This window comes from Hevea brasiliensis, chromosome 4, assembly GCF_030052815.1.
Source record: "Hevea brasiliensis isolate MT/VB/25A 57/8 chromosome 4, ASM3005281v1, whole genome shotgun sequence".
NCBI classification, from domain to species: domain Eukaryota; kingdom Viridiplantae; phylum Streptophyta; class Magnoliopsida; order Malpighiales; family Euphorbiaceae; genus Hevea; species Hevea brasiliensis.
In genome coordinates, this window is record NC_079496.1 from 26,216,415 (window position 1) to 26,239,847 (window position 23,433).

General features: G+C 37.5%; 1 protein-coding gene across 1 annotated transcript; it reads left to right on the plus strand.

Annotated features, from left to right (window-relative positions):
* Positions 1–19,236: 19,236 nt before the first annotated feature.
* Positions 19,237–19,679, plus strand: LOC131179439 (60S ribosomal protein L14-2-like). Its single transcript, XM_058146286.1, has 2 exons — positions 19,237–19,482; positions 19,584–19,679. The coding sequence occupies exons 1-2, from the start codon at positions 19,237–19,239 to the stop codon at positions 19,677–19,679; spliced, it is 342 nt and encodes a 113-aa protein (XP_058002269.1).
* Positions 19,680–23,433: the final 3,754 nt, after the last annotated feature.

Consider the following 23,433-nt stretch of genomic DNA (forward strand, 5'->3'; position numbering starts at 1 on the left):
CAGAAGGAGCTCAACCTTAGACAGAGACAGTGGATTGAGTTCCTGAAGGACTATGATTGTGTAATTGACTACCATCCTGGGAAGGCAAATGTAGTTGCTGATGCTTTGAGCAGAAAGTCCATCACAGCTTTGAGATCATTGAATGCCCGTCTATCCTTGGTTCGAGATGGAGCTATTTTGGCCGAGTTGCAAGTGAGGCCAAACCTGCTACAGCAGATTTTAGATGGGCAGAAGGTAGATGAGAAGCTAATGGCTATTATGAGCAAAATCTCAGAAGGAAAAGCAACTGACTTTGGGGTGAAAGCAGATGGGTATCAGATACAAAGGAAGACTGTGTACGGATGATGGGGAATTGAAGGCCAGTATTCTAAAAGAGGCACACACCAGTGTATATGCTATGCACCCAGGAAGTACAAAGATGTATCATGATCTGAAGCTTCAGTATTGGTGGCCTGGTATGAAGAAGGACATAGCTGACTATGTGATTAAATGCTTGACATGTCAGCAAGTCAAGGCAGAACATCAAGTTCCATCAGGATTGCTACAGCCTATACGCATATCTGAATGGAAATGGGATCGAGTCACCATGGATTTTGTAAGTGGTCTACCTCTCACCCAGAAGAAACATGATGCAGTATGGGTGATAGTAGATAGATTGACGAAGTCAGCACACTTTCTGCCAATTAGGACTGACTACTCACTGGAGAAGTTAGCAGAATTGTATATCAGTGAGATAGTTAGACTGCATGGAATTCCACTTTCCATCATATCCGATCGAGACCCAAGGTTTACATCGAGATTCTGGAAGAAATTGCACGAGTCTTTGGGTACGCAACTCCACTTCAGCACAGCTTTCCATCCTCAGATGGATGGGCAATCAGAAAGAGTAATCCAGGTAAACAATTGAAACCAATTAAACAAATACACATATTGAACTGAAATGATAATAATAACATGAAATATACGTCAGGTCCTTGAGGATATGCTGAGGAGTTGTGTTATTGAGTTTGAGGGAAGTTGGGATAGATACCTCCCACTGGCAGAATTTGCATACAACAATAGCTACCAAGCTAGCATCCAAATGGCCCCATATGAAGTAATCGTATGGGAGAAAATGTAGAACTCTAGTGTCTTTGGACTGAATTGGGCGAAGACAAACTTGTAGGGCTGCACTGTGAAACAGATCGAGGAGAAAGTGAAACTAATCAAAGCAAATCAAGGTTGCCTCGCATGCATGTAAATCTTATGCCAACCTGAAGAGAAAAGAAATAGAATATGTGGTTGGCGACAAAGTGTTCCTCAAGGTGTCACCGTGGAAGAAGGTATTGAGGTTTGGAAGAAAAGGTAAGTTAAGCCCTAGGTTCATTGGCCCATATGAAATCATTGAACGTGTGGGTCCAGTGGCCTATAGGCTAGCTTTACCACCAGAGCTGGACAAGATCCACAATGTGTTCCACGTGTCTACGCTAAGAAGATACCGCTCAGATCCTTCACATGTTATCTCCAGGGAAGAAATTGAAATACAATCGGATTTGACATATGAAGAAGAACCTCTACGGATCCTGACTCGGGAAGTAAAAGAGTTGAGGAACAAGCAGATTCCACTGGTGAAAGTGCCTTGGAGGCACCACAACACCGAGGAGGCAACTTGGGAAAGTGAAGAGACGATGAGGCAACAGTTCCCTCAATTGTTTGCATCAGGTAAATTTTGAGGACGAAATTTAAATTAGAGGGGAAGAGTTGTAACACCCTCCCGGTAGCAACTCCGTACATTCGACTGTTCCGGTGACCGGTGTCGGTCCGGACAGCTAGAACGTCAAAAAAAATATTTAAACTAAAGTGAGGAACCATAATTAACTCAAATATTAATAAGAAAAATTTAGTAAAAATTTTAGAAATAAAATACAACTAAGTCAAATGAGCAGGTGCCCAAGCGATGGGTAACCAGAGGTAAGTTGCGGTTCTCGCAACTAGGAGCCCTAGACCTGGGGAAAAATTCATAAAATAATTTTTGGGACTCCAGAGAAGGGTCATTGAGGTTCCTATGGCATTAGAATGCCAAGAAAATATTTAGAAAAATTTTTCAATCAGATGCATAATTTTGACCTGTTAAGCCAAACGGAGGGCATTTTGGTCATTTCGCCTTCAGAGGTGATTTTTGGCCGACTTGTCCAGTTGAGTAAATAATTATTGTGACATAAAATATGAATTAATGTTGATGAAAAATTAATTTGAAGTTAGTAGAAAAGAAAGGAAAAGAAAATACAATATAATGCAAATAATGACATCAATATGATGTCATTTAAAAAGTTCTCACCAATCACAATTAAATAACTATTTAATTAACTAATAAAAGAGACAAGAGAGACCAAAGTAATTAAAAAAACCTATCAGCCTTCTTCTTCCCCAACCAGCCGAAATCTATACCCTAAGCCAAACCCCCATTAACACCCCATTCAAGCTTAAAAATCTCTCAAACCTCACCCTAAAACCCTAAGTCACCTTCACTAAAATTTATCCACACACTCTTGGGAAGTGTTTGGCAGCCTAGAAAAGGAAGGAAAGTGAAGTTTAAGCTTGGAAAATTATGTCCTACAAGAGGTTAGTGCCTATTTATACCTAAATCCCTTTTATTCCATGTTAGGGACTTAAAGTGAGCAAGAATTTGTAAATTAAATGAAAAGAATTCATGTGTATGTATACCATGAATTTCGGCAGCCCTAAGGAAGGAATGAGTTTGATTGTTTTAATGGACTTAGAGTGAATTAGAGATTATGTTTAAAGTGTATATATATATATATATATATATATATATATATATATATATATATATATATATATATATAAGGAATGAAAGAGTTAACTAAGGAAATTTGTGAAAACCTTGAATTTGAGCTAGGGTTTGGGAGTGAAAATTTGACTTTGCTTAGGAAATTGTTAAAGAACATTCTAATGGTCAATTAGTGACCATTTGGGGTAAGTTGACCATAATTAGGAGTGAACTATTGCATGGCAAACTGAAATGGGCATGCTGCCTAGTGACAGCAGCAGGGAGGCTGTGAGTCCAGCCTGTTTGGACTGCCATATCTTTGGCTGTGTAGGTTCAATTGGTGTTTGGCCAATTGGACCTAAAACTAGACTTATAATGGCACAATTTTGCTGAAGAAACCATGCCCAAAAGACCAAAGAAAGTGGACCAAAAGTTGGCCCCAATCCGGATGCCCTGCAAGCAGAATCTGCAGAATGACCAAATGAATAGTAACTGTTCATTTGGCCATAACTCACTGTAGAATGGCCCATTTGACCTGAAATTTTTACAGCAATAAGATGAGATATAAACAAACAACTTTCATGAAGGAACCCACCCCAAATTGTGACCAGAACCTATCCAATAAGGCAGTGGCAGTCACTGTTCATGGTACTGTAGATTTAGTAAATTCTGCAGAATTTAAATCCGGCCAGCTGTGGTTTTTGGACCATATCTAGAGCTACAAAACTTCAAATGGAGTGATTCAAAAAAATAAATTCAACTAGACAAAATAAGGAACAACTTTCATGTTTACCATTTCCTCAAATTTCCACTGTAACAGTCCCTAATGGAACAGTAAAGTTATGGTACAAATTCTGAAATTTCTGCCCCTTAGTGCTAAGCTTGGAAATGGATTTGGTGACTTATTCCAACAAGTTTTAAATGCAAAATGTGGTACATTGGGAGTGTTAAAACCAATGCACCTATTTTCTATGCAAAAGTCAACTTTTTGTTGACCAATGAAGTGAATAGTGACACCAAAACTTGAAATTCACAAATTGAAGAATTTTAAAGTATCAAATGCCCTAGTATACCTAGCAAGATTGGTTTGGATAGTTTGGCATGCCAATAAGGCTCAGTTAGCAGTACTGCACATGGCATTATGCCATTCTATGATTTTATGGCTTTTAGCCATTTTGACATTGTGTTGAGACTTGGCCTCGTGCCTAATATTATTTACAGCTTGTTAGAGATACATATGTGACCGATGGTGTGGCGAGGTACTTGATACCAGTGCGGTTTACGTTTATCGATCCATGCGTCCAAAGAGGTTACTTGGGCAACCAAATGAATGAAAATGGACAAAGTTAACGAAATAAATGAATATAACAAACGCAAAACAAATAAGACATATACATTCAATACATATTTATTTTCTGCTATTTTCTTTTATTTTATTATTGCACCACTAAGCATCATTGCTTAGCGCATTGCTTTTGCCACGCGTAGGTTCTGGAGATACTGATTGTGAGCCCAGTAGACCGCAGACTGGGTGAGTCCATCCTGCAGCTCTGCATAGTGTTCGTGTCACCTCACCCTCCATAGTGCATTGGTAGGACACTAGGTTGCATTTTGGTATTTTGTAAACTAATTTTTATTTTCTCATATGTATTTGGATCTATGTAATGTATTTTGATGTTCATGTAAATAATGAAAACTGTGTTGGTGAGTGGAAAATGTGAATATCTATCTGTGAATTGTACTTGACCATCACATGAGATGAATGATTGAGAAATGAAATTGAAAAATGTTGAGATTTTGATATTGGAGTTTGAGATGATTGAATATGAATATAGGAAGTATTTTTCACAGGTTCCGAAGAACTGTTTTCTCCATTTTTAGCCGGTACTCTGCCGGATTTTCTATAAATTTTTCGGAACCTCAAATAAATTATAATTTCGATAAATGGCTTAAATAAATTATATTTCATAAATTGTATTCAAAACTATGATAAAAATTAATTAAGGTAAAATAGAATGTGCCGGTACACCGTGTGACATTGCTTACTCGGATATACTGTACACGGGTAAGGGGTGTCACACCTAAATACCGAGGTGCATAACATGAGCCAAAAATCCTCCTCAATCATTGCGAATCTTTAGGAATCCAAATAAAAGCTCTTTAGAATTAGAATCCCAATTCAAAGCAAAAAAATTAGATAAAATATATAACAAACAATTCACTGTAGGGTCATCCCATGTACTTGTGTTCTTGGAAAACCAGAAATGGTGAGATATTAAACGCTCCTTATGGTAGCAAATGCTCCTTCCCCATTCCCAAATAATCCTCACCCACAATATCCTCCCCAAGCTGCCTACAATCCCAGACCATCTGACCAAAATGCTCCTTTTAGAACACCTACTCCTTAACCTGGTCCAAAACAATCAAGGAATTTTGATCTGCCATTACCACTCTCACTCAGTGAAATTTACTGTTACTTGTTGGGTATCAATCAGATAGTGCCCATCCCACTAGACCCCGTCCAGCCACCATATCCCAAGTGGTATGATCCCAGCACCAGGTGTGAATATCATGGCGGGGTTGTGGGACATTCAACATATAACTGTGGAGCCTTTCAAGGAAGGGTACAATCCCTGATTAGAAATGGGTGGTTGAAGATTGAAGAGAATGGCTCTGCCCCTATGTCACTTTAAACCCATTATCCCATCATGACACGGGAAAAGGGAATGGTGTGAGTGTGATAGAATCCCTAGATGAGAACTTGATTATGGAAGTGGATCAGTTAATCTCGTACTTTGATGAGATTCTCATGATGGCAGTACTGGAAGGGTACATACATCCACATGAGCTTAACTCTGGAAATGATCTGTCGGGCTCAGGGTGCCCTTATCATGATGGAGCAGCCAATCACAAGTTGCAGAATTATGATGAATTCAAGGAGGAAATATGGAGGATGATATCACTGAAAATCTTGAGGTGTCAATTAAAGTCAAAAGAAGAAAAGGAAGTGAACACCACCATCTATGGCGAAGACATCTCAAGATCTGCTCCAAAAATGGTTTTTTCTATTCCCACCACATCAACACCGCCAGCACCACCCCTGACAATTATACGTACCCCACTACAGCTGCCAGTTACCAATACCCATGCTATGCCTTGGAATTATAATTTTTAAGTTTATACACAGAGTGCATCCAGTAGTACTTCTATCCCTACCCTCAACCATACCTACACTCAACCCATCACCACCCCTAAAACATGTTTCACCCCTCACGCTCACTTTAAAATGACCTATATGGGCCCCTCTAATGACTCTGCTCTCTAATTCATATCAAAACCTGCCCTAACAAATGACTTACCAGATCCAAAAGTAGAATTTATTACCAGAAGTGAGAGGTGTTACGGCACTGATGAAAAGAAAAGTAAAGGAAAAGCAGAAGTAGGAGAGTCACCTAAGAATAGGGAAAAGGTGGGGAAAGTAGTAGGGAGGGGAGAATCTAGTGAAGTAAAAGAAGAAGATGAACTGTTGTTGCAAATCATGAAGTAGAGTGAGTATGATGTGATTGAACAATTAAAGAAGACACCTGCTCGAATCTCCATGCTGTCATTAATATTGAGCTCGAAAGTGCATCACCATGCCTTACAGAAGGTTTTGCACCAGGCTTTTATAACCCCTGACATCACACCAGGGCAATTTGAAAAAATAGTTGGACAAATTCAGGCATCCAATTTCGTCACTTTCTCAGAAGATGAAATAGACCCGGTTGGCTTAAAGCACACCAAAGCTCTGTATGTGACAGTTAAGTGTAAAGGATATTTGGTTGCTAAAGTTCTTATTGATAATGGCTCAGAACTTAATGTCTTGCCCAACGCAACTCTGGCAAGACTCCTGGTAGACCCATCTAGAGTACTCTAAAGTTCCATGATTATGAGGGCATTTGATGGCACAAAGAGGGATGTGTTAAGAGACATTGATTTGCCACTTCAAATTGGGGCATGTACTTTCAAAGTTACATTCCAGGTAATGGATATTGAACCAGCATACACTATGCTGTTAGGAAGGCCCTAGATTCATTCAGCAAATGCGGTGCCTTTAACTCTGCACCAGAGGATCAAATATGTCATGAATGGCAAAATCATCATGGTGAGAGGAGAAGAAGCTATGCTAGTCACTAAGCCGCAGATAGTTCCTTATGTGGAAACAATTGAACGATCCCTAGAAAGCTCATTTCAAGCATTAGAGTTACAAGGAACTGCTCTAGGAGATGGGGGAGCTGCAGCCATGGTTGCAAAAGTAATGCTGAAAAATAGCTATGAAAAGGGCAAGGGATTAGGTGCCACCCTGCAAGGAATTGTCAAACCCATGTCAGCTGCTCAGAGGAATGGTTGCTCAGAGTTGGGATATGATGAAGATGCTTTGATTGATAGAAGGTTCCGGATGAGGAACATACTCAGGGATCAGAGATTCGACAGATCTCTCGAAATGAGGAAAAGCGTTTCGAAAATCTAAGATGTTTTTACTAGACCAATCGTTGAGAACTTAGAAGAAGAGGATGGAGAATCTCTCTCGGAGTCATCTATCAATGTCCTACACCTGGAGTTAATGTCCGAAATACTAATCTCACCAACCACTGAGAAACAAGAGCTTGACAATTGGGAAGTCGAGGATATCCCTATGCTTTATTTCGAGACCATTGACCAACCCAGCCATAATAATCCAATCAACTCTAAATCCCTTATGTTAACTTTGAGAGTCCCATAATTGCCATCGACACAAGTGATCCTGAGGAAGAGCCTGTGAAAGAGTCGGGAGAAGCAGATGAACCCACTCTAGTACCCTGTGGAGATGAAATGAGTACCTTAAATTTGGGGATAGAAGAAAATAAAAGGGAACTCAGAATCGTGAATAATGAAGAGTTAGAAGACATGATCCAATTGTTAAAAGAATTCATCAACGTGTTCGCTTGGAGCTATGATGATATGCCAGGACTGGACCCTCAAATAGTCACCCATGAGATTCCTTTGATTCCTGGAATAGTCCCAGTTAAACAAAAATTGAGGAGAATGAACCCTGACACACTGCTCAAGGTCAGGGATAAAGTTAAAAAGCAATACAATGCTGGATTCCTAGAAGTGGTAAAATACCCAAAATGGGTAGCTAATGTTGTACCCGTAATGAAGAAAGATGGTAGGGTAAGGGTATTTGTTGACTACAGGGATCTCAATAAGCAAGTTTGAAAGATGATTTTCCTCTCCCACATATAGATGTACTGGTAGACAATGCTGCAGGATTGGAGAGATGCTCATGTATTGACGAAGCCTCAGGGTATAATTAGATCTTGATGGACAATGACGACAAAGAAAAGACTGCCTTTATCACCCAGTGGGGAGTCTTTTGCCATCGGGTGATGCCCTTTGGGTTAAATAATGTAGGGGCTACTTACCAACGTGCCATGATCACATTATTCCATGATATGATGCATAAAGAAGTAGAAGTTTATGTGGATGACATGATCATTAAATCCAGAGGGACCGAAAGCCATGTACAGGTATTAAGAAAAGTATTCGAAAGGCTCAAAAAATATTAGCTGAAGCTGAACCCGGCTAAATGTGTGTTTGGGGCAAGATCAGGAAAGCTGTTGGGATTTATAGTAAGTGAGAAAGGAATAAAGGTGGATCTAGACAAAATTCAAGCCATCCAAGAGATGCCTTCCCCAAGATGTGCGTAGTTTTCTAGGAAAGTTAAACTATATTTCAAGATTCATCTCTCATCTCACCGCCAAGGCTGAACCTATTTTCAATTTACTTAAGAAGAATAATACTGCCAAGTGGGATCAAACTTATCAAGAAGCTTTTGAAAGGATTAAGCAGTACTTGTCAAATCCGCCAATATTGGTTGCTCTGGTGACGGGTAGGCCATTAATTCTGTATATGGCAATTCAGCAAAGCTCGATGGGTTGCATTCTGGGACAACATGATGACACTGGGAGTTACTATTTGAGCAAGAAATTCAATGACTGTGAGTTGAGATACTCTTTCCTAGAAAAAACTTGTTGGGCGTTGGCTTAGACAGTGAATCGACTCAAACATAACATGTTGAATCATAAAACATGGCTCATCTCCAGGATGGATCCAATCAAGTATGTATTTGAAAGCCCTTTCATACCTGGGAGATTAGCAAAATGGTAGGTCATACTTTCTCAGTATGACATAGTCTATATGATAAAAAAAGCAATAAAAGGGAGTGTGATAGCTGATCTCCTGGCTGAAAACCTGATCAATGATTATGAAGCCCTGGATTTTGAATTCCCAAATGAATATATTAATGCGATGGGCGATGATGCTGAGAGTCCAAATGATGTATGGGAAATGTATTTTGATTGAGCAATCAATTTAGCTGGTAATGGGATTGGATCAGTGTTTGTTGCCCCAAATGGGAGACATTTCCCAATAGCTATTAAGCTGAGGTTCGGCTGCACAAACAACGTAGCAGAGTTTGAAGCCTGCGTGAGTAGCTTATAGGCGGCCATTAAAATGAAGAAAAAGAAATTAGAGGTGTATGGGGATTCAACTCTTATCATTTACCAAGTCAAAGGAAAATGGCAAACTAAAGACCCAAAACTGATCCCGTATCAAAAATAGCTCCTTGAACTAATCAAGGAATTTGAAGAGATTTCTTTTACCCACTTGAGCCGAGACAAGAACCAATTTGCTGATGCCTTAGCTACTCTAATTGTGTTGACTCAGATGGAGGAAGGGCAAATAACGCAGTTATTGCAAATCAAAGCAAGAAGTGAGCCAGCGTACTACTTTATGGTCGAAGAAGAAATAGATGGCAAACCTGTAACATCCTCACTTTAGGTAGTGAGTACAGTCTACTGTTCCGGTGACCAATGTAGGTCTGGGCATCTAGAATGTTTGAAATTATAAATAGACTAGAGTGAGGAGTTATAAAGAAACTAAATAATACTCATAAAAAGCAAGAAAAAATTTTAGAAACCAAATACACTAAGGTTAAACGAGCCGAAACCCCAGTGATGAGTAACCCGAAGGGAAAATGACGGTGAAGGCTGTTAACAACCCTAGACCCGGGGGAAAAATTATAAAATAATTTTTGGGACTCCAGAGAAGGGTTATTGAGATTCTTATTGCAATAGAATGCCAAGAAAATGCTTAGAAAAATTTTTCTATCGGTACACACAATTTTGGCTCGTAGGGCATTTTGGACATTTCGTCTTCAGAAATGATTTTTGGCCAACTTGTCTAGTTAAATAAATAATTTATATGACATAAAATGTGAATAAATATTGTTAAAAATTTAATTGAAATTAAATAGACAAGAAAATGATAGAAAATGAAAGAAATTGGAATTTTGACATCATAATGATGTCATTTCAATTCTCCCACCCAATCCAATGTTGACACATGGCATAAGTTTATTTAAAAAAGACTAAATGGGTAGAAAAATGAAGAAAAAAATCAGAACACTCTCAACCCTTCTTCTTGCCGTCACCCTCTCCCTCCATAGCCACCATTATCAAGCTTTTTAAAGCTTGATTTTCATAGCTTTTACCCAACTAAACCCTATATTCCCAACACAAAAAATTGTTCTTACATCTTGGTGAGTTTTTTGGGAGCAAAAAGAAAAGAAAAAGAAGAACCCTAGCAAGTGGGAATTTCACTCCATTAGAGGTTTGTGACCTAACATTGATTTTCTCTTTAAATTCATGTTAAAGGACTATGAATGAGTGCAAATTACAAAGAAATTTATTAAATACCATGTGTATGCCCATCCCATATTTTTGGCAGCCTTGGTTAGGGTAAGATTGTGATGATTTTTATGGAGCTAAAATGGTAGTATGGCTGCCCTTAATATGAATCTCTTAAGTGGAGTAATGAAATGTAAGTTATAATGCATTGTTGAGATAGTTGAGTTAAGGTTTGGGATGAAAATGAGACTTTGATCATGTGATGATGAAAGTAGGTTTTAATGGTCAATTATTGACCATTTGGCTGTCTGTGAATAAAAAATGAAGTGATTTGTGTAGTGAGAATTGAGTTTGGTGTGGCTGCCCTTGGTGACCTGCAGGACTGGGCATGAGTCCAGCAGGTTTGGGCAGCAATAACTGGAATTGTAGAGGTTTAATTGGTGCAAGGTCAATTTTACATGAAACTGGACACATAATGGCACAACTTTGGTGAAGAAACCATGCCCAGAAAACCAAACCAAGTTGACCTAAAGATTACCCTAATCTGAGTGACCTGCATTCTGCCTGGGCAAAATGACCAAATGAACAGTGTTTAGTCATTTGGCCATAACTCAGTGTAGAAAGGTCCAATTGACCTGAAATTTTACCAGCAACAAGCTGAGATATAGACCTACAACTTTCATGAAGAACGCTAACCCAAATTATGACCATAACATATCTAAAAAGTGACCTACATTCACTGCTCAAATTACTATAGATTTGGTCAGTCTAGAAAATCTGAAAAATTTGTAATCCAGCCAATTGTGGTTTTTGGGCCATAACTTAAGTTAAAAAACTCCAAATAGAGTGATTCAAAGAAGGAAATATAACTAGACAAAATAAGGAATAACTTTCATGTTGATCATTTTGCCAAATTCCCACTGCAAAAATGACTAATGGAACAGTAAAAACAAAGCTTGAAAACTAAAAATTTTGAACAATTAACATTAAGCTTAGAAATGGTATTGGCAACCAATACTAACAATTTTAGAATGCAAAATGTGGTACGTTGGGAGTATTAAAACCAATGTACCTATTGTCCATGTAAAAGTCAACATTTTGTTGACTAATGAATTGAATAGTAACACCAAAACTTGAATTTCAAGAATTGTGAAACTTATAAGTGTAATATGCCCTAGTATATCTAGCAAGATTGGTTTGGATAGGTTGGCATACCAATAGAGTTCTGTTAGCAGTACTGCATATGGTTCATGCCATTCTGTGTTTTATGGCCTCCCATGCCATTCTGTGACATAATGGCCTTTGGCTATGTTATTTGAGTTATTATACTCGGGTTTCATCCCTGATAATTATTATAGCTTATTAGCTGTTTTGTTGCACACCGGGAGACACAATGTGACCGATGGTGTGATGGTTTGAGGTACTTAGTATCTAGTGCCAGTTTACCCGTTTATCCAGTCCAGTCGACTAGTATGGGTTACTCAGGCGATGATAATGAATCTTACAAATTTTTAATCAAATTATACTGCAATAAATACTAGGAATTAAGTCTACTAAAAATGTAAACATACATTCTACATATTTATATTATTTTAGTTATTTTATTTTATTTTATTTTATATTATCACCACTAAGCAGAATTGCTTAGCGCGTCACTTTTGCCACGCGCAGGTACTGGAGATATAGCTGGGGAGCCCAGCAGATATCAGACCGGGTGAACTTTCAGAGCTACATACTGAGTTCAGAGTCACCTCACATCTACAGTGCACTTAGTAGGACATTAGGACTTTGGGTGGCATTTTGTGTTTGACATTTTGTATTAGTTTTAATTGTAATTACAAACTTTTGAACTTATGTGATAATGTAAAGATATGAAATTTCATGTTGTTGAAATTTTCTGTATATTATGTTGAAAAAATGAAACTTTGAGAAATATTTATGAATTTGCTTCAATTGAGGATGTGAACAGAAAAAAAGAAAAATTCTGAAAATAGTATTGAGATTTTGAGATTCAGTTGAGATGTGTATAATGGAGTTCTGGATTTGGAAATTATATTAGAAGTGTCTTTTAAACAGGTCCAGAAGAACTGTTTTTCCAATTTATAGTCGGCACTCTGCCGTATTTTCTATAAAAATTGTGAAAAAATTCAGATTTATCAAAATTTGTAAATAAATGAATTAAAAGGGATAAATTGTAATTGAAATATGAATTGGTGCTCTAGCACACTGAGTGGCATATCTTGCTCGGCTACACTGTAGATGGGTAAGGGGTGTCACAAAACCCTTGTATCATGATGTCCAGGTTTACATAAAAAATAGGGAATATCCTCTTGGGGCAAGCAGAAATGAAAGGAGAATGATCAGAAGATTAGCAATGGGATACTTCTCCAGTGGAGAAATCTTGTACAAGAGAAGCTTCAATGGTGAGTTATTGAGGTGCATAAATGCCAAAGAAGCAAGGAGAATTCTATTTGAAACCCATAAGGGGAACTACGCCACTCATAGCAATGGGTATATGATGGCAAAGCAGATCTTAAGGGGGTTACTTTTGTACCACTTTAGAAAAGGATTGCATTGAGTACTTCTGGAGGTGTCACAAATGCCAAATTTATGCTAATCAGATAAATGTCCCACCTCGTCAGCTCTACAGTCTTGTCTCACCATGGCCTTTTAGAATGTGGGGTATCGATGTAATCGGTTCGATTAACCCAAAAGCATTTAATGGGCATAAATTCATTTTAGTAGCCATCGATTACTTCACTAAATAGGTTAAAGCTACTTCATACGCTCACATCACTCAAAACACTTTTCTAAAATTCTTCAAGAATAATATTATCTACTGGTATGGTCTTCCTGGGGAGATTTTCACTGATAATGCCAAGAATCTAAATGGTCCAAAAATTTAGAATTTGTGCGGTCAATAAAAGATACGGCATCTCAATTCATCGCCATATTGAACCCAGATGAATTGAGCTGTAGAAGCTGCCAATAAAAATCTCAAGCGGATAATCGGAAAAATGACGATCACATATAAAGATTAGCATGATATGCTTCCCTTTGCACTTCATGCATATCGAACTACAGTACGAACATTAACTAGGGCAACTCCATATTCACTAGTCTATGGGATGGAAGTTGTTTTGCCAATAGAGGTAAAAATTCCTTCTTTAAGGGTTTTAAAAGAGGCAGAACTAGATGAGACAAAATGGGTTCAATCAAGGTTAGATAAGTTGAATTTGATAAATGAGAAAAGATTGATAGCAGTATGCCACGGGCAGTTATACTAAAGAAGGATGGCCAGAGCATTTGATAAGAACATATGTCCATGCAAATTCTAATAAGGAGATTAGTTTTAAAGAAGATCCTCCCGAATAAAAGTGATTCCTAAGGCAAGTGGTCACCAACTTATGAAGGGCCTTATGTGGTTAAAAAAGCATTTTCTGGTGGTGCACTCATCTTAACTCACATGGATGGGGAAGAATTGCCAAGGCCGGTGAATGCGGATGCTATAAAAAGATATTATGCATAAAAAAAAAGGGTTGGAGTGAAAACCCGAAAGGGCGCTCCTAGCAAAATGAGGGAAAGAAGGCAAAAACCCGAAAGGGGACTTTCTGCAAAATGAGCAAGGGGTGAAAATCTAAAAGGACGCCCCAGAAAAGAGAGTAAAAAAAAAAAAAAGCTGGAAGTGAAAACCCGAAAGGGCACTTCTAGTTGAAGACGACAAAGAAACAAGGATGATTCCAAGATCAAGGGACAGTAAAATACACAACACACTTTTTAAAAGATCACTTGAAATGATGGCAGTTGAGGGACTTCAAAGTTAACTGAGGACGTTTGTGAGATTTATTTCTGTATTCTTAGCCATAAAATTGTACCTTTGTTCTTTTAATGATTATCTTCTTATGCCATAAATAAATTTGTGCATATCTCATCTACCTTGGTTTACGCGCTATTAATTTGTTAAAAGCTTTCTTATAAGATGAGAATCTAAACACAGGTAACTTCATATACTTTACTTTGAGATTTATAGGAAGGCAAATAATCATCAGGCAACTGGTGAATCTAAGAAGCAAAAACCTGCAAGGACGCTTCTTGCAAAGCCAGCAAAGAGTAAAAAAGAAAAAAAAATAAATAAAAATAAAAGAGAAAGAGTAGGAGTGAAAACCCGAAAGGGCGCTCCTAGCAAAATGGAAAGAAGGCGAAAACCCAAAAGGGTAGTTTCTGCAAAATGAGCGAAGGGTTAAAATCCGAAAGGACGCCCCGAAAAAGAGAGTAAAAGAAAAAAAAAACTAGGAGTGAAAACCCAAAAGGGCACTTCTAGTCAGAAACGGTAAAAAGTAAGGAAAGAGCCAAAAGGGTGCTGGAGAAAATCATGGGCCAAGACTCGAAACTCGTTCTGGCCTTTTCCATCAATCTTTTATCTACGGGATCTTGTTTATTAAACTTTGTCTGGAATAACACCCTGCATCATATTTGCTTTGCGAGCATTTAAGGTATATGCACAAAACTTATTTACGATAGTTGGTTAAGTCAGCTTCAAGTTGATTTTAATTTTCAGCATTTAATATTCCTGTTATCAACCTCTGGGTTCAAGATCCAAGTTAATTTTAATTTTCAGCATTTAATTTCTTGTTATCAATCTCTGGATTCAATATCTAAGTTGATTTTATTTTTTAACATTTATTTCTTGTTATCAACCTCTAGATTCAAGATTCAAGTTGATTTTAATTTTCAGCACTTTAATACCTCTGGATTCAAGATCCAAGTTGATTTTAATTTTTAGCACTTTAATTCCCTGTTATCAACCTCTGAGTTCAAGATCCAAGTTGATTTTAATTTTCAGTATTTAATATTCGTGTTATCAACCTCTGAGTTCAAGATCCAAGTTGATTTTAATTTTTAGCATTTAATTTCCTGTTATCAACCTCTAGGTTTAAGATCTAAGTTAATTTTAATTTTTCAGAATATTAATTTCCTATTATCAACCTCTGGGTTCAAGATCTAAGTTGATTTTAATTTTCAGTATTTAATTTCCTATTATCAACCTCCAGATTCAAGATTCAAGTTGATTTTATTTTTTAGCATTTATTTCTTGTCATCAACCTCTGAGTTTAAGATCCAAGTTGATTTTAATTTTCAGTACTTTAATTTCTTGTTATCAACCTCTGGGTTCAAGATCCAAATTGATTTTAATTTTCAGCATTAATTTCCTGATATCAACCTCTGGGTTCAAGATCCAAATTGGTTTTAACAACTTTTACTTCTTGTTATCAACCTCTGGGTTCAAGATCTAAGTTGATTTTAATTTTCAAAACTTTAATTCTTGTTATCAACCTATGGATTCAAGATCCAAGTTGATTTTAATTTTCAGCACTTCGATTTCCTATTATCAACCTTTGGGTTCAAGATCTAAGTTGATTTTAATTTTCAGTACTTTGATGCTTGTCTTCAATCTCTAGATTCAAGATCCAAGTTGTTTTTAATTTCTCGTATTTCTCTATTACCAACCTCTGAATCCAAAACTCAAATTGATTTGAATTCCCAACTCTATAATTTACAGTATTTTATTTCAAAATCTCATTCGCCCAAAATATAGTTCTAAATCTTTACATGATTCCTATATAAGAGAATTTCATTCTCTTTAATAGAAATTATGTAAAGAGGGGCAGCTGTAGACACCATATTTTGATCGACCCTAAAATGTATAACTTAATATACAATTTTCTTTTAAAGTTGTAATGAGATTGAAATTTCATTATGTTTTCTTGAATGGATTATCCATCTTAATGTTATCCATTCTCAACTAATGACCCGATCACAGGTCGCCTTTGTGAACTCAGCAATAGTTTGTCTTCTGAACAACTCGATCTCACATTCAAGTTAGATTGTTTTCCGATCTCTTCGCCTTTATTCGATGTGTTCGGATCGATATTGGATCTCTGGACCATTCGATCTTACATGCTATTATTTTCTGATCTCACCATGTTCAAATACCTCAAAATTCCAAATCTGCGTATAGTTTTGTGATCAGGTATCTCGCTCGAATTGTTCACACATTTCTCAAAAAAGCTAGGGTTTATCCAATCTCTAAATAATGATTCCAACCCTAATAAGCTCAAGTCATTTTCAAATCTTTACAATTCTAATAAATCACTATTTAAATGTTTCAAGGTTTCAGTCGACATTCGGTCACAGCACCGTCCGATCTCATATTCACTGTAATGGTTTTTTGATCTCTTGAAATGGCTTGATGTTTCATGATTAATAACCGGTCTCAAGTTTAATGTTCAACTGTATTCAATTGATTTACTCAGGCAATTTGGTTTGGATGTTTTCCGATCTCATCAAGAAAATTGAGCATGAAAAAGACTTAGATTCATTTCAAAATAGAAAATATAAAAATCATTCAGTAGGAGGGTCTCCCCTAATCTACTATTCAGGTACATTTTCAGTTTCATCATTCCCTCTTTCTCTCTCAGGCTCCTCCTTGCTATCTTCTTCAGCTCTCTGGATAATGTCCTCCATCCAGGAGAAGTCTTCCTCTGGATAGCGGTTCACAAGCTTGGCCAGAAGATCTCCTAGAAGATCTCCATGAGCATTCACATAAGCACCAGCCTCTATCGCCAGGGTCTCTTCTTCTTTTGCCTTGATCTCTTCGGCAAGGCGAGTGACATCAGTAGATCCACAGGCCTAAACGTCTTCAAGTTCCCACTCCAGTTCAGCTATCCTTTCCTCGCAAGACTTTATTCGATCTTCTTTCTGGGCGATGTGGTCTTGAGCAGATGAGAGTTGGGCTTTGGCAAAAGCTGCGTCCTAGACTGCCTTTAGAATCTCTTGTCTCAAGAGATGGGCCTTTTCTCTGATTATGTATTGGATCGCAATGGTCTGCAAACCCAAGCTCATCGTCTGAGCCAAGAGATCGTCAATGCTATCCGGGCCCAATCTATTTTGATCTTTTTGAAAGCAGATGGTGGCGCCCAAAACCTTAGCTAGTTCAGGATTACCCCAAACTGAACGGTTCCTTTCCAGAGAATGGATAAGAACCTGAGCACCTCGAGAGAGTGTCCTTACGACTGGTCAGGAAGGCCTCCCTTATGCACTTGAAGAGAGTAGTGGAGGTGAAGGTTCGACTTATCGAGGTGGAGAAGGAACGATCTCTACCTCTGAGGCTGGCTGCTCTAGAGGTCGAAACAGGGAGCTCGATACTTCTACTAGGTCTCACTTTGGCATTTAAGCAGCAACAGTAGTAGTAGCGGCAACTTTCATTTCTCGCACTTTCTAAGCGAGCTCCCTCTTTCACTTGTGGCTCTCCTTTGCACTCTCACCTCCCACCATACCTGTACAGAGAACAAGTTAGTGAGATCATCAAAGTTAGGAGGCTAAAGATCTAGATTATACCGATCCCAGGGGTTAAGGTCAGAGAGTTGCAGCTCATAGTCCTTACAGGCAATCACTTGCATCAACCACCATTTCATTTTGGCCATAATCACATCCAAACATGAGTACTTATGAGCGGCCATCTAATCCTTCAACTCCTTTATCATGGTGTCCTCGTCTTTATTTAAGGCGATCTTCTTTGGAACTAAAGGAACCAAATAATGCCAACTACGTGGAATGCCTTCAAATCCATTTGGGTCCTTGCTCCTCAATATGAAAAATTAATCTTTCCAGTTCTTCAACAAGGAAGGGAGATCAGTGAAAAGCTTGCAGTTCAGCTTGGCTTAGAAAAACCAAAACTCATCGTCTTTTCGCCGAGTGAGCCTATGCAACTCGGTAAGAACCTTTATCGTAGGCTTGAGCTTTTTAGCTCAGCATAAACCTCTGAAAGCCACTAGAGTCTGTCAGGAGTTTGGATGCACCTGGGTTATACAGACATGATGGAACTTCAGAAAGGCTTTATAGAATTCGTTCATGGGAAACCGAAGCTTGGCTTTCAATTATTCTTCAAATACCATGATCAGGTCGATTTCTTCAAGGAAATGATCGGCTCAGAAATCTCCATGACATCTGATAAGTTTGAAAGAGTCAATCGGAAGATTGTACTCTTGGCTAATATACTGGAGATTAGTCTCCTTGAGAACCGATGGCAACTTGTCCATGGGTAAGTTCTCTTTCCTTGAAGATGATGCTTGTTTGACTTGGTCGCTCGACCATGGATCGAGACAGTGGTTGTAGAAGGTTCAGCTCGCTCACTTAGTCTGGCCACTTTACCTTCGTCCGATGTCCATGAGATGTGAACAAAAGGAGGACTAGCAACTCTCTGACCATTGGTACCTCTCATTTTCGAAGATAAAAAAAATTGATCGAAAAAAGATTAAAGCTCTTACCAGAGTGTAAAACGATGCCGGAAAACTTTAGAAGGTAGGAAAGAATGTAGTAGTTGCTCAGAGAATCTCAAAATGGCGTAAGCAGGCAAATGGCCAACCCTGCCCCCTATTTATACTTGCCCGAGCATTAAATGTTCACGCAGTCCCAGAAACGTGGCAGCGAAATCGGATATTTAAAGATCGGTCAGGAGAGATCAGTCCATGAGTGTGAATTGTGAAGATCAGATCAGACACAGTCATAAGAGATTGGGAAATAATGCAATAATATAATAAAATAAACAGTTAATTTTGAATAAATAAAACTTCATTTCATTTCCAAAAGGTCATATTACATCATTTGGGCAATCTCTCAAGATCAATAATTACAAATTTCCCTCCACTTCATTTTACCTATCTTGTTCCTGCGGATTAAACCACTTCCGATTTCAAGATGCCGGTCAAGAGATACATGGACATCGGGAGGGTAGCTCTCGTTAACTATGGTAAAGACTACGGGAAGCTCGGTGTCTTCGTTGATGTCATCGACCAGAACCAAGCTACGATCGGGACCCCCCAGATGGTGAGGAGACAAATGAACTTTAAGAGGCGGTCACCGATATTAAGATTGAAATTAGCGGTCCTCTTGTCAGAGATCAGTCTGCAAGCCATACCGATGAGCCGATCTGAGATCGATAAGGTAGTTAGTTTCGACCCTGATTGGTCAATTAGTCTAGTTCCCTCACCGTCATCGGACGATGCCCTCATAAACCTCTAATCACCGGAATTGTTCATTTTCAGGAGATGAACAAAGAAAACATTTGGAAAAAGATTAAGGCAGTTGTCGTGAGAAGAATTCTTGCCGGAAAAGCAAAGAACGGAAGAATAAAATATTGAAAATTCACCAGAGAATGAAGGTTATGAGTATGCGAAGGATAAAATTCTTCTGCATATATCTAGGGCCTTGGCATTTATTGCATACAGAACTCGAAGCGGTTCATCGGTAATCAAAGAATTAATTGCTTTAAGAGGTGAGGAAGGAATCAAAAATTAAGATCGAGTAGAAAAGAGATCAACTTGAGAGATCAGAACAAGAGGCCTCAGGTCTACCAACCATAAAAGAGATCGGCTAAACTGAGAAATGACTTATAGAGATCAGAAAGCTTGGAGGATCAAAATCACTTTCAAGTTTGTAAGATTAGCTCCTCACCATCGAATCTCAAACGGTTAAAGTAGCCCAGTACATCTCAATTTACACTGTTGATCACACTTGGAAGGACATATTTGAGACCTTTAGATCAAAAGTAAATAACTAATTCAGCACCTTTAGCTCCTAGCCCTTGGATCTATTCTGTAAGGCGGAATTCCTTATCGTTGGATTAAAGAATGAAAGGACAGAGATTCTGAACCAAATCCCGACCCTCAATCTTGATTCTCTTTAATTATAAAATGTCAGATCACGTCTTTTTAAATTCGAGCCCTCCATTTCCTCCTACTGGAATCCTGACCCTCTGTTTTGAGTACCCATTTCCTATAAATACTTGTATGCAATGTTATGGAGGGAGCCGGTGATTATTAAGGAAAAACCCTAGAATTTGGCTGTAGCTTTATTTTTAATTAGAAACTCTCAAGGTTCTTAGAGACTTTAGAAACAAGTTTTTCTAAAGGATTTTACCGCGAAAGCTATAGGCCTTACAATCCATACGCTGGACAACCTCGCACGGTCTTGGAAACTCAATCACCGTCTATCAAGAAGATCTCACTCCAATCGTTTATAACTCTTCAAAATCACTTTACTGTCTCAGTTTTAGTGGCGCTGGATACACGAAGACATCGGTACCAGCTTATTTATTATTTCAGTCTTTTCTATAGGTAAGTGCTCGACTTATCATTCTCAAATGTTCATGACATAGAGTCTTTGTTAGATTCTTTGTAGCAATAAATCTTCAGAATAAGTCTACGTCGAATTGGACTTATTTCACTTTTGTGACATCCGCGAGTTTTACCTTTTATTTTTTATGTTGTCCTTAATTTCTTTACATTATTTCATGTAAAAAAAAAATAATTTAGGATACTGACATTCTGTAAGTACCATAAGTAGTACGGATGGGAGAAAATAATGTGGAGATTCCCGATCAGGGTAAAAATGATTAGGAATAGTACGGACGAATTGGGAGGTTAGCTACTCCGTCTAACTCTGGGAAAAAACAGGAATGAGATCGAGATTCGGGATTAAGCTCGGATGAGAAACCTCCGAAATAAGATGTCTAGGAAACTCTAAATGAGGAGTCGTAATTAGCTAAGAAAAGTTCAGTAAATAAATCATGAGATCGGAAATTAAAAGTCTGGGATAATATGAAAAGAGAAAGGTGATGTGAGTGATGCTCTCATATCTAATAGGGTCAAATGAGTTCGGTCTCACGATCGAGACCTTTTAAAATTCATTTTTGAAGAATCAGAAGAGATCGAGAGAGAGTCCTTACCTGAATCCTTTTAGCAAAAATTCTAATAAAAAATATCTTAAGAGATCAGGAGAGAGTTCTTACCCAAATTCTCTTAGCAAAAATTTTAATATATACATCTTAAGAGATCAGGAGAGAGTCCTTACCCAAATTCTCTTAGCTAAAACTCTAATAAAACATTTTAAGGGATCGGGAGAAAGTCCTTACCCAAATTCTCTTAGCTAAAACTCTAATAAAATATTTTAAGAGATCGAGAGAGAGTCCTTACTCGAATCCTCTTAGCAAAATTCTAATAAAAATATTTTAAGAGATCGGGAGAGAGTCCTAACCCGAGTCCTCTCAGCAAAATTCTAATAAAAACATTTTAAGAGATCGGGAGAGAGTCCTTACTCGAATTCTCTTAGCTAAAACTCTAATAAAACATTTAAAAGATCAGGAGAGAGTCCTTACCCGAATCCTCTTAGCAAAATTCTAATAAAAATATTTTAAGAGATCGGGAGAGAGTCTTTACCCGAATTCTCTTAAACTCTAATAAAATATTTTAAGAGATCGGGAGAAAGTCCTTACCTAAATTCTCTTAGCAAAATTCTAACATTTTAAGTGTAACACCCTCACCATAGGTAGTCCGTACATTTTACTGTTCCAACGACTAATGTTTGTTTGAACAGCCAAAATGTCTGGAACTACACTTAAACTATAGTGAGGAGGCATAAATTGATGAAATAAAAGTTAAGAAAATATAGGAAAAATTTAAAGAAAATAAAATAAAATAAAATTTAGAGGATTTATTAATTGGTATAAAAATAACTTGGCGAAATGGCCATAACTTGGTCTACAAGAACTCAAATGTAATGAAACTAGTGGCAAAATGTCCACAAGACATAAACCTACAAAATTGGTATTTTGACCAAAACCCATAAATCAAGAGAACTAGGTCAAATTGCTAGAAGAAATCAATACATCAAAACCTGGAATCTGACCAAACTTCATTTGACCCCAGAACAGTCTTTTAGTCATATCTCCCACTAGAAAAATCCAATTGGGATGAGCCATACCTTTCCAGAAACCTAAGAAATAGGGATACAACTTTGTTTTAGGAATCTTCCTCAAATTATGAATTTAAGAACCTTAAAAATTGACCTGTAGTCACTGGCCTGAACTGAAATCCTGTTGGCACAGGGTACAGGAGTCTAGGTCAGTTAATTAGCCATAAATATTTCCACAAAATTTGAAAAATTGTGATTAAAAATTCCAAGTGACCACAAGACTTAGGGCAACAATTTCTATAAAGATCACTATGCCTAAAAGTGACTACAACATATTCCATTAATTAGGTAAACTCTAAGTCCAAAAGCTGCCTAGTTAAGGAACCAGAATCTAGAATTGAATCAGTTATGGTTATCCGACCATGACTTGAGTTCTAAAAATCAAATTGACATGATTCAAAAGGGAAAATAAATACTAGACATAGAGGAACAACTTCCATGAAGGAAGTGCGGCCAAACAGTGCTTACAAACTGATCAAATGGATAGGTAAAAGCTAGTGCACAAAAAACTGGAAATGGTACAAGTGACCATTAAACCTAGCATATTCATTTAGGCATATTTCCCACTAGAAGTCTTCAATTGAAATAAGCCATACCAATCTGGAAAGCTAAGAAACAGACCTAAAACTTTGTTTTAGACATCATTCTCAAATTATAAATGTATGAAGCCTAAATTTAAAGTCAAAGCTGTTGACCTAAATAGAAAGCATGTTAATATAGGCTATTTGAATTCAAGCCAATAATATGACTATAAATAATTCCATAGGACTTGAAAAAAAAATTACAATTAAAATTTCTAAATGACTATAAGACATAGGGCAACAAATCCTATGGAAAATACTAGGCCTAAATGTTACTACAAGTTGTCCAAATAAATTGTTCAAATTGATTTGCAAAATTAAGATACAAAAAAAAAAAAAGAATTGAACCTAAAGAAAAGTTCTTGAAATAAATTATTGATTTATTCCTAATAAGTCAACATATGCCAAATCACATAAAATAGTTATGTGGGACTCATTTTCCCACAATACATGGACATATAAATTCTGTTAAATAATTATTAATACTTATTTGCCCATAGTAAACATAGACTTATATTTATATAGTTGGATTGATTGGTATACCAATTAGGGACTACAGATA

Excerpts from the sequence above, each read along its gene's own strand:
- LOC131179439 (XM_058146286.1), top strand. The coding sequence starts at position 19,237 with ATGCCGGTCAAGAGATACATGGACATCGGGAGGGTAGCTCTCGTTAAC. Across the intron at positions 19,483-19,583 it reads GCCGATCTGAGATCGATAAG|GAGATGAACAAAGAAAACAT; the intron begins GTAGTTAGTTTC and ends GTTCATTTTCAG.